Source organism: Megalobrama amblycephala, linkage group LG23 (genome assembly GCF_018812025.1).
Source record: "Megalobrama amblycephala isolate DHTTF-2021 linkage group LG23, ASM1881202v1, whole genome shotgun sequence".
NCBI classification, from domain to species: domain Eukaryota; kingdom Metazoa; phylum Chordata; class Actinopteri; order Cypriniformes; family Xenocyprididae; genus Megalobrama; species Megalobrama amblycephala.
Genome location: NC_063066.1, coordinates 667066 through 682264, shown reverse-complemented (window position 1 = coordinate 682264; position 15199 = coordinate 667066). Strand labels below are relative to the sequence as shown.

The 15199-nt window shown below is 40.1% G+C and overlaps 1 protein-coding gene across 1 annotated transcript; it reads left to right on the top strand.

The window, feature by feature from the left end:
* The first annotated feature begins 11054 nt into the window (after positions 1 to 11054).
* Positions 11055 to 14706, top strand: rtn4rl2b (reticulon 4 receptor-like 2b). Its single transcript, XM_048176910.1, has 3 exons — positions 11055 to 11251; positions 12291 to 12517; positions 12604 to 14706. Exons 1-3 carry the CDS (start codon positions 11194 to 11196, stop codon positions 13696 to 13698), a joined length of 1380 nt encoding a protein of 459 aa, XP_048032867.1. The 5' UTR covers positions 11055 to 11193; the 3' UTR covers positions 13699 to 14706.
* Positions 14707 to 15199: the final 493 nt, after the last annotated feature.

Genomic DNA, 15199 nt, shown 5'->3' with positions numbered 1-15199 from the left:
TGGTTGTCTGTGTCAGTGATTGCTGCCCAGCTAACAAAAATATGTTGTAAGAATATTTTGTTAACATTCCTAAACGTTACTTTTGAAAGTTCTCTAAACGTTCTGATAGTAACGTTTAAAAAATGTTAGATGAACATTAAATTAACATTTCACAAAAAACATGTTCCATGAACTAACACGCTTGATGTTTTTACATTATTAAAGACCTGATAACTTTGAATAAACCTTTTATTAATGTTACTAGAACATTTGTTCATAACTGTGAGAGAACATTGCCAGAACGTTAGCTAAACTTCTGAGAGCGTTTCCTGTCGGCTGGGTCTGAACTTGAAACATCTTTTCTATTTGGTTGTGGGAGTGTTCTTGAGGTGCCAACAGCCAATCAGTGTTCTCGTGACATCATTGACTAGTCACATGTCATTTATGGATCAGGTGATTGGGTCCACAAAAAAAAAAAAAAAAAAAAAAAACTGAATTAAATTAAAGTGAAGAAAAGTACAGATTAAATAGGCCAGACATGCCATAAAAAACTTTGTGATTAAAACTCAAGAACTCCATGTGGTTTAAAGCTTGTCTCCCCAGTGTTCACCAGCAGATGGCGCACTATGTGCTGTTTTTCTGAAAGCTTTGCACCATTTACACACATCATGTCAGGAATGTCTTCAGCAGGTGGTGTTTGAAGTAGCAGATGAATGTCCATGAGGTCAACACGATGATGTTTACAATTATTGTGAGCTGTTTTAATTTAGAGATCAGCTTATTCCAAGTGTTTCTCAGCCTTTCTGACTCCAGGGTCCCTCGTGTTTGAAGGCCCATCTTTATTTTAGTATCATTTTAGCATTGTTATTAAGATTGTGTTCATATAACTAAACTTAAACTGGATTCTTATTGTGGCCGCTGGTTGAGAATCATTGTATCCTCTACATAAAATGCAGTCAGAATCGAGGAGGCGTGGCACAGTGTTTGTGGATTTAGTGTTGAACAGTTTTCAGTGTCCTTCTCAACATTTCCAAAATAGCTCTTGTTTGTTGCTCTAATATCAGACTGAGGCAGGGCTTCATTAATGCCGTTATTGATTTGTTCTCAGCGTGACGATCTTCGTCATTCGACATCTTTCATCTCCCTGAGGAGAGTGTGATTAAACGGACCTTGTAAAAAGATTAGTCATCTATATCTGTTCTTACGAGAGGAGCTGTGGTGTCGGCCATGTTGAAAACTAATGTGGTGTGAAAGACCGGTATCGTCTAAAAAATGATTCTCCTCTTAATACACCAACAATACTGGATGAGCTTTTCATAGTTTTAACTTTTGGTCTCAGTAATACACACAAAATTTTAGGTCATTAAAAAATCATTAGACTATATTAAATTGATAAAAAATTACAGTAAAGACATTTGTAATATTAGAAAAGATTCCATTTCAAACAAACACTGTTTTTTTAAACTTTCTATTCATCAAAGAATCCTGAAAAATAAAATGTATGACGGAAATCTGAACTCTTTTCAACATTGATAATAATCATAAATGTTTCTTGAGCATCAAATCATCATATCAGAATGATTTCTGAAGGATCATGTGACACTGAAGACTGGAGTAATGATGCTGAAAATTCAGCTTTGATCACAGGAATAAATTACACTTTACTATATATTCACATAGAAAACAGATATTTTACATTGTAATTTTTCTCTCTGAACATCCACTCAGTGTGATAACTGGGAGATGACATGGTCTCACAGTGCCACTAATGAACAAAATAGACATGCAGAAATAGATAGACGAGGGCGGCTGTGTAAAATGACTGAGAGAGAAACTTAGTCAGTGAAATGAATGTGACAGAAAGATGGGACGGCTCTATAAATGGAAGTACCAGGATTTAAGGAAGTGCAACAAAAACATCAGTTAAAATTAGTGTGTTGACAGATGTTAGATTGGAAATATGAAGTGAAAAGTGAAAAAGTGAGAGAATTTGGAGTGATGATGTTCTGCATATTCAATGATGTATAGCTCAAATGATCTCTGTACACACACTTTAGGCACATTTGGTAGTCCGAGGTCCATCATCATTACTGAAATGCTGGATTGTGCGGTAACCCAGACAGCAACATAGTGTGGCCCAGATCCGGCCCACATCTGGTACATGTGGATAACATGCGGGTCAGACACTATGGCCGACACTGTGTTGCTGGGAAATTCCTTCCTTCCTATTTGCAAGTGGATTGGTTCACCTAGTCTTGCCTTTATACCTAGGGTGTCCAATCTCAGTCCCGGAGGGCCGCTGTCCTGCAGAGTTTAGCTCTAACTCGACTCAACACACCTGCCTGGAAGTTTCAGTATGCCAAGTAAGACCTCGATTAGCTGATTCAGGTGTTTAATCGGGGTTGGATCTGAACTCTGCAGGACAGTGGCCCTCCAGGGGCAGGACTGAACACCCCTGCTTTATACTGTCCCAAAAAAGGTCTTAAGGCCCAGACCCGGCAAACCGACATCAAAGAACTAGCGCAAAGTAAGGCTGACTGTTGTCTCACCTCATGTCACCTACGTCTAGGCCAAAAAGTTGCGCTTGAACACACCACAAAGACTACAGCCAACTAACACATATATCAGGTGTTCTTAACTCTAGCCTCCGAGATCGACTTTCCTGCACAGTTTATCTCCAGTCCTGATCAAACTCACCTGCCTGTCGCTTTCTAGTAGGACCTGGAGACCTTGATTAGGTTTGATTAGGATTGGAGCTGAACTCTGCAGGAAAGTGTATGTCAAAGGCCAGAGTTGAGGATGACATACACTCTGTGCTTGCGTGAGATGAAATCACTCTCCATACCAGCAGGTGGCAGTAGTCTGTATTCATCATTCAGAAGGGAAAGCGGAAGAGATTTGTTGAATGGAGTCCAACTTGTGCCAATGTTGCAGAACACACTACAAAACTACAGACAGGCGTCCAGTGACAGCCTAACATTGGCCAATGGTGGACCGTCAGCTTGGTGTGTCACGGCCTTTACATTTGCATTTATAGATTCAGTAGATGATTTTATGCAAAACGACTTTTCAGGGTCTAAGTTTTATCAGTATGTCTGTTCCTTGAGAATCAAACCCATGACCTTGACATTAGCACCAGCTGAGTTACAGCAGGGGTGTCCAATCCACCTTCCAGGAGAGTTTAGCTCCAGTCCTATTTAAACACACCTAAACCATCTAATCATGGTCTTCAGGATCACTATAAATTTCTGGGCAGGTGTGCTGGAGCTAAACTTTGCTGGAAAGTGGCCCTCCAGGAACCGGATTGGACACCTCAGGTCATTTTCTCTCACTTTCTGTGAAACTTCACATCATGGCCTATGGGTCTCATGTTTGTGTTTGACATACTTAGTTCCATTTCTACAGACTGGTAGAGCTTGTCTTGATGTAACAGAGGCCAGCTATAAAGAAATGTTGGAAATGCCAGTTTGAATCCCGCTCGGAGTGGTGCGAGTAGAACTGGAGGGGTTAATTTGGTGCCGTGACCCGGATGGAAGTGAGGTTTAGTAGGTGAGTGTAATGTAACCCATCTGTGTAAGTAATCCTCACTCCCCTGGACTCAAGAGGTGCACTAGAGGCTGTGGTCTTTACCGCCTTTGTTATCGCCCCCGCCTCCCATCCCAGAAACGCTGGTTTGAATCCCGCTCGGAGTGGTGCGAGTAGAACTGGAGGGGTTAATTTGGCACAGTACCTCCTGTTCATCTTCTTCTTTCTTATTGATCTTGCATTATCTGCTTCTATGGTCTTGGGTTTCTACTCTGTTGCTGATGGTTTGAGCCTTTGTGTTTTTCCCATTTCCCATGTGAGCCTTCCACACTCATTTAGCTTGTTGTCTACAGTGCCTACGATGAAGTTTCCATGTTGGGGACAGGCAGGTTATTGCTAGTTTTTCATTGATATGAGTCATATCAGGCCAATTCATCTGCTGTTAGGCATCTGCATATTTAAAGGTAACTTTCTTTTGTGAGAAATCAGTGGACTTGTCTCAGATCTGCAGGTGTTCTCTTAACATGTCGCAGATGTTAGTACACATCTTTGAAAAAGAGGAAATGACTCATTTAGAGTCTTCTGTTCTCCGTATCTCGGTCGTAGTTGTGCCGTAAGCCATGGTTTATCAGTATCTCAATCACAGTCATTGTGTTTCTTCAGTACTGCTCATCTTTAGCCCATTCTGTAGCTCAGCCAACCCACAGATCTGACACTTTTTGGCTTCAAGTCTTTGTTTCCTAGGAAGAATTTGGTGTCTTTTGCTTTTAATCTGTAGCCTAGCATTTGAAGGATCACTGCTTAATCACAATTTACAAAGATCTGGGAGATAAACCAGGGATAAAACAACAACAACATTTCTCTGCCAACAGCATTGACCATCAACTGTATCTTGTTCTCTCTCTAATACATCCTCTTCATCTCTGTCTATTCTGCATCATTCATTCTGCGTCATAATTGAGATATGACAGGGACAGCCTCTGCATAAAAATAGAGATGTATGAATGAATAGGCGGCAGATAGACAGATGAGGGGGGCAGTAAAAAGGGAATGAAGGTAAATATTAGTCAGTGAGACAAAGATGACAGGGTGATGATAAGGTTCTGCTCATCTCTATTATAGGAAGTGCGAGGATCGTAGGAGTAACGCAAAGCCACTGATTTCGAAAACGTAGAGACAAAAACAGGTCAGATAGCTAATTATAGAGGTAAACAGAGTGGATACAACAGGTGGGAGAGCACTTTGATGCGGGGAGGATCAGATGGACAAATCTCACGGTTTAATCATAAAAACATGACATCACTTTTTTGGACTTTTCAGAAAATTAACAGCACCTAAATAAAATACCATTAAAGTACTCTCGTATGACACAAAGACTCCTTGCCTGGCAAGGCCAGACTGATGTATCTTCTACAAGATATATCAGTCTGGTCAGTCCGCCCTCCGTCGCAATTCGAGTCAACTCCAAACCGTACCGTGCGATCAGATTCGTTTATTTCTAGTGCGGCGAAAGTCCCTTCAATATCAACAAAGATGGCGCACGCGAGACCCGAGAGTTTGTTCTAATTCAGTTTTAAATGACCAAAAACACATTAATTATTTACTTTTCGCTGTTGACTCTCTTATCGCTTTGCTAACATCATATCCGCCCTTCTCTGATTGGTTTACTCCGCTTCCTGTTTGCTCGGATTTGCTCCGCCCTAGAAATCGAATTGATTCAATGGCCGACCAGACTCATCCGCTGGTACAGTGGTGATGCTGGATTTTCCAGGCAAAAAGACTCCAGCCATCTTTCTAGAAAACGTTCTACACGGAGTGGGTCATACCCTGATGGGCGCTGCCATGGCGATGACCAGAGAGGGAACTGATTGAGTTACTGCTACAAATAATAGTAAAAATATTGAGTTTACCAAATAGAGTGCTTTAAAAAAATCATTGTGTTTAATCCAACAATGTCCATTATTATCTTTAGTATGAGATGGAAACATAGCTGAAAAAGAAGACAATTAAAGATAAACAAACAGCTAAACTTTAAAGTGGTAGCAGTTGTTATATAAACCATGCATCCAGGACAATAGGTGTCAGTATGGAGTCCAAAACCACTGCTACCATTGGGATGAATAAAAGCCAGAGTAATGTGAGCTAAAAACTTACTGGCTGTATATAAAAATCACCCCACTATACCCTACACTACCCCTACAGTACTCACATAGTAATATACAGTGTTAGTGAAAGTTACTTTTAAAAGTAATGTGTTTCAATATTGCATTACTCCCTAAGAAAGTAACTAATTGTGTCAGTTACATTACTTTTGTGTAACTTTTTCTCTTGTGGGCTGGGCTTGTTTGTTTCTTTGTTTTTTGTTTGTTTGTTTGTTTGGCAAATGTAAAAGCCCTTTAACACCAAAAGTGAAATGAACAAGCCTCAGGCTGAAGGAAATGCAAATTCACACCTGTACAGTAGAGGGCGCCGCTCAAACAGACCATTCAAACAAATGCATGAGAGGAAAATTCAACACTCTTACATCAGCTATAAAAACCCTTTTTTTTAATCTAAAGTCATTTTTGTTTATTAGTATGATTGAATTGAATCATTGAAGGTCAGCAGCTGAGAAATTGGTTAATAAATTGAGATTAAATACATTTATTTATATTTAATATATTTATTATTTATATTTAATTAATCTAGCACACACAACACCTCTGCACTCACTCACGATTCTCTCAACATGAGGACAGGAGAGCGATACATGGAAAAACAAAGTAATGTGTTACTAGTTACTTTAAAAAAGTAATCTGATTACCTAACTCGTGTAATGCATTACCCCTAACACTGCCAATATAGTCCACCAAATATACCACCGAGTTTTCAGTGTTAAAATTCTCCTATCCCACATTAATTAACACAGATAGCTATAAATAAGCCATTCATAGGTTAATTTACTTGAACAGTCTGAACACTGCATTATTTTAAAACATTTCTGGAGACTGTATTCATTACAGTTGTGTTCATTTTGTCATTCATTTTGTTGGTCACAGAGCTTATTTTATGCAATAATCCAAAAGCCAATGGAAAAATCCTACTGGCTTTTGTCGACTGAACCAGGCTAATGTTAACCTCCTGCCTACACAACTACATCATCCCTGCAGCGCTCGAATGCAGACAGCACATTTCTGCACAGAAATGACACGCTTCACTTTTCGAGACCTAAAACGGTGACACAAGTACATGCCGTACATTGGGAGATTATATAAAAGTTTTCTGGTTGTCGACCTCTTTAAGAAGGATCACATGTACGAAGCTGAAAACATGTTGATGGAAGTAGGACGAAACGCTCAGTACAGGTTGGCATCTGTCAAAGGGCACACATATGAACTGACATACACACACACATGTACACACTCTCCCCAAACCCGTCTGTTGCTCTTTAAAGCGTGTGTCACTGCCCCAAGTGGTGAGGGGGAGTGTGGTCATCTGTCTGATCTCGTGTGTTTGTGTGTGTGTGTGTGTGTGTGTGTGTGTCTTCCCCCACGGCCCCCTGTAGCGCTGAGAATGTTGAGTGATGACTGATCTGGTGGGCTCAGAGAACTGTGTATAGCCTCAGGCAGCATCGTCTCCACTAAACACACTAAGAACAAAGGGCACATGACGAGGAGTGGCCTACTACTGTGTGTACAGTGTGTTTCTGCAGGCTGTGCCCTTTCCCCCATGATCCCTTGACCTAACCTTTGATTCGCAGCGATGAGTGAGCTTGTGGGTACAGATGAAAGTGTGTGTATATGATATTCAGTGTTTGTCATGTGATATTTCATAAGGTCCACTGAGAAACACAGTAGGAGGAACACAAGAGCTCTGCATATCAAGTGTGCATATCTGTACGCGCACATGGCATTTGAGTTAATTAAGTCAATGGAAACCCTTATGGAAAGAAAATGTATTTCCCTATATATGAATGATCAATATATTACATGATTTAACAGTATATTTGAAAATATACAGAAAAATATATTTCGTAAATATATTACAATATATTGAACCATACATAAGGAACTGCCGCTTTTCATATATTGAAAAATATGTGATAATATATTTACTAATATATCATAATGTATGTCATTTTATATTCAGTAATATACTTCATAATATATAGATTTATATGTGATCAGATATGGTACTGCATGCAAAATATATTGCATGAAACATTATACATACCAGAAAACCTTTAAAAACAGATCTCCTCCTATATCAATATTGAGCAAAACACATGAAATGGCACTTAATTTTAACATTTACTCTCCTTTAACAGTCAGAAGCAAAGCATGCTGGGAACTAGAAGTCTGTTGTAGCCACTGATTGTAACTCATTCTGGGAATGAGTGTATATATGTGTGTACGATACATTCACATTTATATGGGAACATGTGTGTGCAATATGTACACAATAAAGGATAAAACTTGATGAATGCAATGCTATTTTTGTCTTCATTTATAAATATTTTATATATATCAATATGTATCCATACATGGTCAATGCATATATTGCAGTATATTGACAAATATAAGCTTAGTTTCCCATATATGGAAATGTATTATGTAATATATCGCATTATATTTTGCAGTATATTCCCATATATTTTTGTTCCATAAAAGAAGTGTCCACAAAGACATGTGTGTGTTTGCATGTGTCATGACATGGGTACACAGGTGTGTGTGTATGTGTGTGTGTGTGTGTGTATACAGATGGGCGGCATGATGCTGAAGTTGGAGCGCACTGACCTCAGTCACGGTCAGGGAACAGAACTCTGACTCAGAGCAGCCCACACACGTGACACTCGCACACAAACACACACATGCATCTCTAACACTTCTTTTACACAATCATTTGCACATGCAGCAGATTTTTCTTTTTGCAGTGTACGGTTAACAATGCTGGGAAAAACTCTGCACTGCCATTGAGTCCTTACAGTAAAATATCCTGAAGGAATTTTAGATTATCCAGTAGGATTGTCACGTTATGATGACGAGGTAAGCACAGTGGATTTAACTGCAGCATAAACTTTAATAATAATAATAAAATCCACATGCAAGGAAAAAAGGATCTAAACAGTGTGCAAGGCACAACAACACTAGACAAAGAACTAAGAGCAATACACACAAGATAATGAACTGAACATGAAACAGGTGTAATCCGTGAACCAATGAATCACCATGGCAACCAATGAAAACATACTTAGTTACCATCATTCTGTCCCAATTCGCATACTATCCATCCCAAATAGTATTCGAAAATAGAATTAGTGTGTCCCAAATCGTAGTATGTTGAAATGAGTATAGATGGTCTACTTTTTCCGCTTAGATCCGTGCACACTCCTAACGGCTAATACTGCCCACAACCCATTGCGCTGTGGACGAGGATTCGATTACAAACACGGATAAAAAGTGTTAAAAAACTACAAACACGACGGATGTGCGAGGCTGGCGGTTAAGCAGGGCGGTTAAGATAAAAGATAAAGCATGCATACTCTTCTGCTGCACACAAAAGTATGTACTTTTTCTTCACAAAAACAATATATACTTTTAGGGCATAGTATAAGTAGGAGAACTGGGACGCAACATAACAAAGGAAACAGGAAATAATAAAGACAAACTAAAAGTCCTTGAAAATTAAACCAACAACACTTCAATGTGACAAGAATCTTATTTGATCACTAGAATCCTGTTGAATATGATTTTATATTTATCAGAATCCTACTGGTATTGGATTGTAATTATATTTTATTGCTTGAAGTTTAAAATAAATTAAAAGCAAAGGTAAATATTTTTTCAAAAATATTATCCTTAAAATATTTTCATTCAGTTCAGGTTAACATCATAATGCCTACTGTACATTTTTGATACACAAATTTCTAAGACCTTTTGCACTCGATCTCCTCCAGTCCTTCTGTCTCTGATAGTTTAGACTGTTTTATCAAGTAAAAGGCTTTTAGTATAACTGTACAAACGTCCTTCAGCTCGTGCTTCATGTCTTTCTGCTGTGAAATCTGCACTGATTTTTATCAAGTAAACATAAGAATAACTTTGATATTGTTAATAATATTCCAACTGGACTAAAGCAGGTTTACTTGATAATCCAGACATCATTTATTATAAAAATAAGATCATCAGGCTTTTGAGGAAGGTTTATTCGTTCATCTCTCAATCATCATTGTATTGCATTTCATTATATGTTTTAAAGCTACAGATTTGATCATAAAACTAAGCATTTAAATCATTTTCTACGTCCGAATGCTTGTTCAGTATTGGCCGAAGCTGATCACGTGATCAGCACGACGCATGCGTGATCAGCTGACGCAGGAGCCGGCCAATAATGAGTCGGCGTTCTGATGATGAACCTGGAAGCGCTGGACGTAAACGATGTATGAGAATGACACAGAAGAGATTGTTGAATAAAGTGGTTATTTTTGTTTTGTTTTTGCGCACAAAAAGTATTCTCGTCTCTTTATAACATTAAGGTTGAACCACTGCAGTCACATGACTGTTTTAACGATGTCTTTAGTACCTTTCTGGACCTTGAAAGTGTTGATCATATTGCTGTCTATGGACGAGTCAAAAACCTCTCGGATTTCATCAAAAGTATCATAATTTGTGTTCTGAAGATGAACGAAGGTCTTACGGGTGTGGAACGACATAAGGGAGAGTAATAAATGACAGAAATGTTCATTTTTGGGTGAACTAACCCTTTAAGGTCCCACATGACATTGTATCCTGTTGTTAATAAAACTGGAAACAATCTCTTCAGTCATGTCCCGTAGGAATGACTGTAATTACTATAACGAGGACAGTCTGATCTGTTTCCTGTCGCAAAACACTCATAATGGCATTTTATTGTTAATGAGCAAAAAAGTCTTAAATTGGGTCCTAAATGATGTCCTGTCATGTGACTGATCTATCTCACACCGATTTAAATCTACAGCATGTGAGGCGGGTACACTAACAAGGGCACTAAAGACTCCAGATCGGTCACTAATGCACCAGGAGAGAGAGATTTACCTGCTCATCTTTTACTAGCTGGCCTCACTTACACTTTATGAACTCTGCCATCTATGAATGAATATTAGAAGGACAGTGTTACAGTCAATAAGAAAATTTCATTTGGATCTTTTGGGATAGGATCCATCACATGTCTGATTTTTTTTTGTATTTCTTTGATATAATATATATTTCTATGATAATCTTTTTTTTTGTCACTCCTGTATTCATTTATATTATGATCTTAAAAGTGTATTTAAAAGTGTATTTATAATGTATTCTGCGCTTTTCCTCCATCAAGCTTTTCTGAAGCCTACACACTGATTCGATAGAGTTTTCTAGCATGTTTACTAATAAGACTCTAGAGAAAAGAACAGTCATTTATGTAAAACAACCGTTAAAGTTATTTAGTCATCCCCCTCAACACACTCACTCAGACACACGCTCCGGTTTCCTCCCCCCACCTACGTGCAGCTCGCCCGCGCGCGCGTTACGCATGAGAGATTCCGTTGCTTCCCGCGTCGGTGGGCAGCCGGTGCTGGACTATAAAGGCTGCCGGAGAGCGTCTCTCCTCAGTCGCAGTCGACTCGAGCACCAGAGCTGACCGGCAGAGCAGATAGCAGCACGCGCACACTAACTCGCTCTCGGTTTGGATTTTGGGATGGAATCTCGTGCGGCTACGCGGAGCGCTCGCGCCTCCAACACTCTTACCTTCAAGAGTAAGTACCAACTTTGTATTGTAATTATCAGTTAATGTTTAATGATTAAGCTTAATTGTATCTGATGCATAATTACAGCCATTTATTGTATATAAGTAGCATTATTGGTTACATTGTGAAGCTGAAAACACGTGTTATTATCATTGTTTATGTCTGATAGATATTTATTGATGCGTTTAGTTCCACATCTATTGTGATTTTTACATGTTACAAATAAATTATCAATTTGTATCGTTTATATATATAATGTTGACACTGTATCGCAAATTTTTACATTTGGAAACTGTTGACTTTCTCTCAGTAGTGTTCATAAAAAAGTTTGTAAAAACATATTTGTTAGTCTCATGTTCTTTAAACTTAAACAGGAGTTAAGTAAAAAAGAAAATAAGACTAACAAATAAGAACATTTTTATGAACACTTTTGATGCATTTAGAATAATCAATTATTTGTTTACAATGGGGATGTTATAAAGCAACTGTCAAAAGGCAGGTACGCAATTATGCAGAAAGAGTTACACAGTTAGGTTTTCCACATTAGCGCAGTGGATCAGTACACCGCGTCCTGGAAGGGATGTGAAGTGACCAGGTCACGGGTCAGGTAATAGGAAAATCTTCAGTCACATGAATGCAGGCAGCATGATTAATTCACGCCATGCGTGTCTTTAAGCGCCATGTTATTGTGTAGTGTTACCGAACACCGTGAGCTCCCCTCTTAAATATTCATGAGCTGCGGTAACTGAATCGGGTTCGGTTTCACAAACCTGAAGCTAATCCAAGCTTTTTGTTTTATGCACACTGTCCTGTCCTGTCCTGAATGAACTTAGACAGTGTGAGTCTCTGACTGGACAGAACTGCTTTCGTCAAGCAGGACAAGTCTGGATATCAAATTTTGGTTACTTAACCGAGCAATGATATCTCAAATAGGATCTGTCACGTCATGTTTCTTCATGTCTGCATCACTCCAGGACATTCAGTAACTGTGGATCATCTTCTTCTCACATGAACATCATGTTAAGTCTAGGCTCTTCTCTCTCCACAGGTGGTTTGTCTCTTTGGTTGGTGGTATGGCTGTTGGCATGTCGCTGTGCACCGGGTCAGGCGTGTCCCAGGATGTGTGTTTGCTACCATACGCCCATGACTGTGAGCTGTCAGTCTCAGAACTACACCACTGTTCCTACTGGCGTGCCCTACGACTCCCAGCGTGTCTTCTTGCAGAACAACCGTATCACCGAGCTCAGAGCTGACTCCTTTGGCTTCGAAACACAGGTGAGGGCGTATTTATGTGTAAACATAATTGTGAAGATATGCAGGGAGCAGAGACTTACCTTGCCCTTTACCTTCTAAATCCGCAGGTCCTGTGGCTGTACTCCAATAACATCACGTGGATCGAAGCAGGTGCATTCAGCAATCTGCGTGTCCTGGAGGAACTGGATCTGAGCGATAACCCCTCGCTGCGCAGGCTGGACGGAGGTGCGTTCAGGGGGCTGGAGCGTCTGCAGAGCCTTCACATGCACCGCTGCCACCTGACCGAGCTGCCCGCCGACCTCTTCCTCAAGCTCTACAGCTTGCAGTTCCTCTACCTGCAGGAAAACCAGCTGAGCCACCTTCCCGACGGCCTCTTCTCCGACCTGGTCAACCTCACCCACCTGTTCCTGCATGGCAATCGCATCCGCGTCCTGTCTGAGAACGCCTTCCGCGGCCTGGTGAATCTCGACCGGCTGCTGCTGCACGACAACCGCATCCGGCAAGTCCATCGGCGAGCCTTCCGTGACCTGGGCAGATTGACCATCCTCTATCTCTTCAACAACACTCTGCAGGAGCTTCCGGGTCAGGTGCTGAAGGACACGTCCTCGGTGCAGTTCCTCAGGCTCAATGGCAACCCCTGGACCTGCGGCTGTGAAGCCAGGTCGCTCTGGGAGTGGTTCCGCAAAGCTCGGATCTCCAGCTCAGACCTAACTTGCTCTTCACCAGCCCCTCGTAAAGGCCAGGACCTGAGATTCCTGCGGGAGATGGACTTCGCTCTCTGCCCGTTGCCTGACCCAGGATCTCTGGCTGGCACTACAACCACCACCTTCAGCACCAAGACCCGTTGGTGGTTCTCAAAGAACAAACCGGCTTCATCGTCCAAGAGCCACTTTCACAAGAGCAGCGAGACCCTGAAGGCCTTTCCATTCAGCTCCGTCAAGAATCCCTTGTCCTCTTCATCATCCTCCTTTTCTTCCAAGTACGATCTCACGGCGGAGGAGGCTGCCTTACCCAAGCTAGAGCCCGAAGAGTACTGGGCAAACTACGGCAATGAGGATGCAGCCTCAGTCCCCTGTTTCGAGCTCGAATGCCCACCGGGTTACGACTCTCCCATTCTCCCATCTTCCTCCTCTTCGGCTTCACTTCTGTCCTTCCTCTCGCTCACAGCACTGACTCTCTCTTTCCATCTGCTCTTCAGCTGAGTTTTCCTTCTCCTCTCTTGTTACGCTCCACTACCTTTCTCCTGCGATCGGCTTATGCTGATGAATGCATAGAAGCAGCCATGCAGAGAAGGGTACCGAGACTGGCACATGACAACAAATTAAACACAACACACAGAGACGGGGTTACTGCATGCGTGCAGCATACCTCACGTCATGTTCTTCTCTAAAATAAGAGAACACAGTAGAGGGGTAAAGAGAAATATAGGGAGTGATGTGCAAAATGAAACTAGAGGTAAAGGAAAGTCTCTACACAGAGAGGAAAACTCTCAAACCAGCAAATGATAATGTAATGTAAATTATCAATATCATCATGTACATAGGAACATACATATACTCACAGGATCCTGAACATGCTATAGTCAGTAGATTTGAGTTGGGTTCCAGACACATCATCACATTCAGTAGCTCCAAACACTTTTTAAACAACTTAAGCTACACTTAAAATGTTTACATTTCAAGAAAGAGTTTCACAATATAAAACATGACAACAGAGATGTTCTGTTTTGAAACATTATGGTTATCATAGTGGAATGTCCATAGTTAATGTAATGAACATTATTACATATGCATATTATATAATGCTCTGACATTTTTAGCAGTGGTTTAAGTATCCAAATATTTTTGGGGCCACTGTATATGATGTCTGATGAAAAGATGAGCTAATGGAAGAATGGACTGACAGAGACCGTCGCTAATGTTTTTCATTTGTTAAAACTGTGTCAAGTGCTTTGGGTTGTGTTAGTTAATCTGAGTTCAGGTACTTTGGATATCAGGTGAAGTTAGGGCAGGAAGTCAATGTTTAATTCAGCCTGAAGAACCTCTTGAGGTTAGAGATCTGTGTTTTCTCTGTAAGATATCACACAGTCTCTCTCTATGAGCAAGTGTTCAGCTGTTTACAGATCAAAATGTCAAACACAATCATGCTCTCTGTCTTAAAAAAACTTGTAAATAAAAATCACCATGAATAAATATTCATTATCTTTGCCATATTATTGAGTGATCACTTGTTGTAGTATTTGATCTGTTGCTGTGTGTATGTGTGTGTGTGTAAGCAAGATGGTGATAGAGAAGAGATAAATCCGATTTTTAAATCTGATCCCAGTGTTAAAATTGCTAAAAATAAATAAAATAATACTAAATCCCTATCAGATTATTCAGTTAGCTGCCAGGATGAATGTGAGAAACATTTTTAGTTAAATAATAAACACAAGCTAACATTAATATATAAATTGACACATTCATTTTCTATATTATCTAGAATTTCTCAGCTGATATGTCATTAGACGACCCTCAATAAAACAAGAACGCACTGAAACTCTTAGACGTAAAGTGTATTTCTCAGAGGATGCTCTTTCACAGCTCATTTAATGTCATGGACTTAATGTTTAATTTAGGGAACAGCTTTGTTTCAGTCTTTGTTTTTCTCCAAAAAAATCCATAGGAGAAGTAAAACAATTGAGAAGGAACTGCAATAATAATT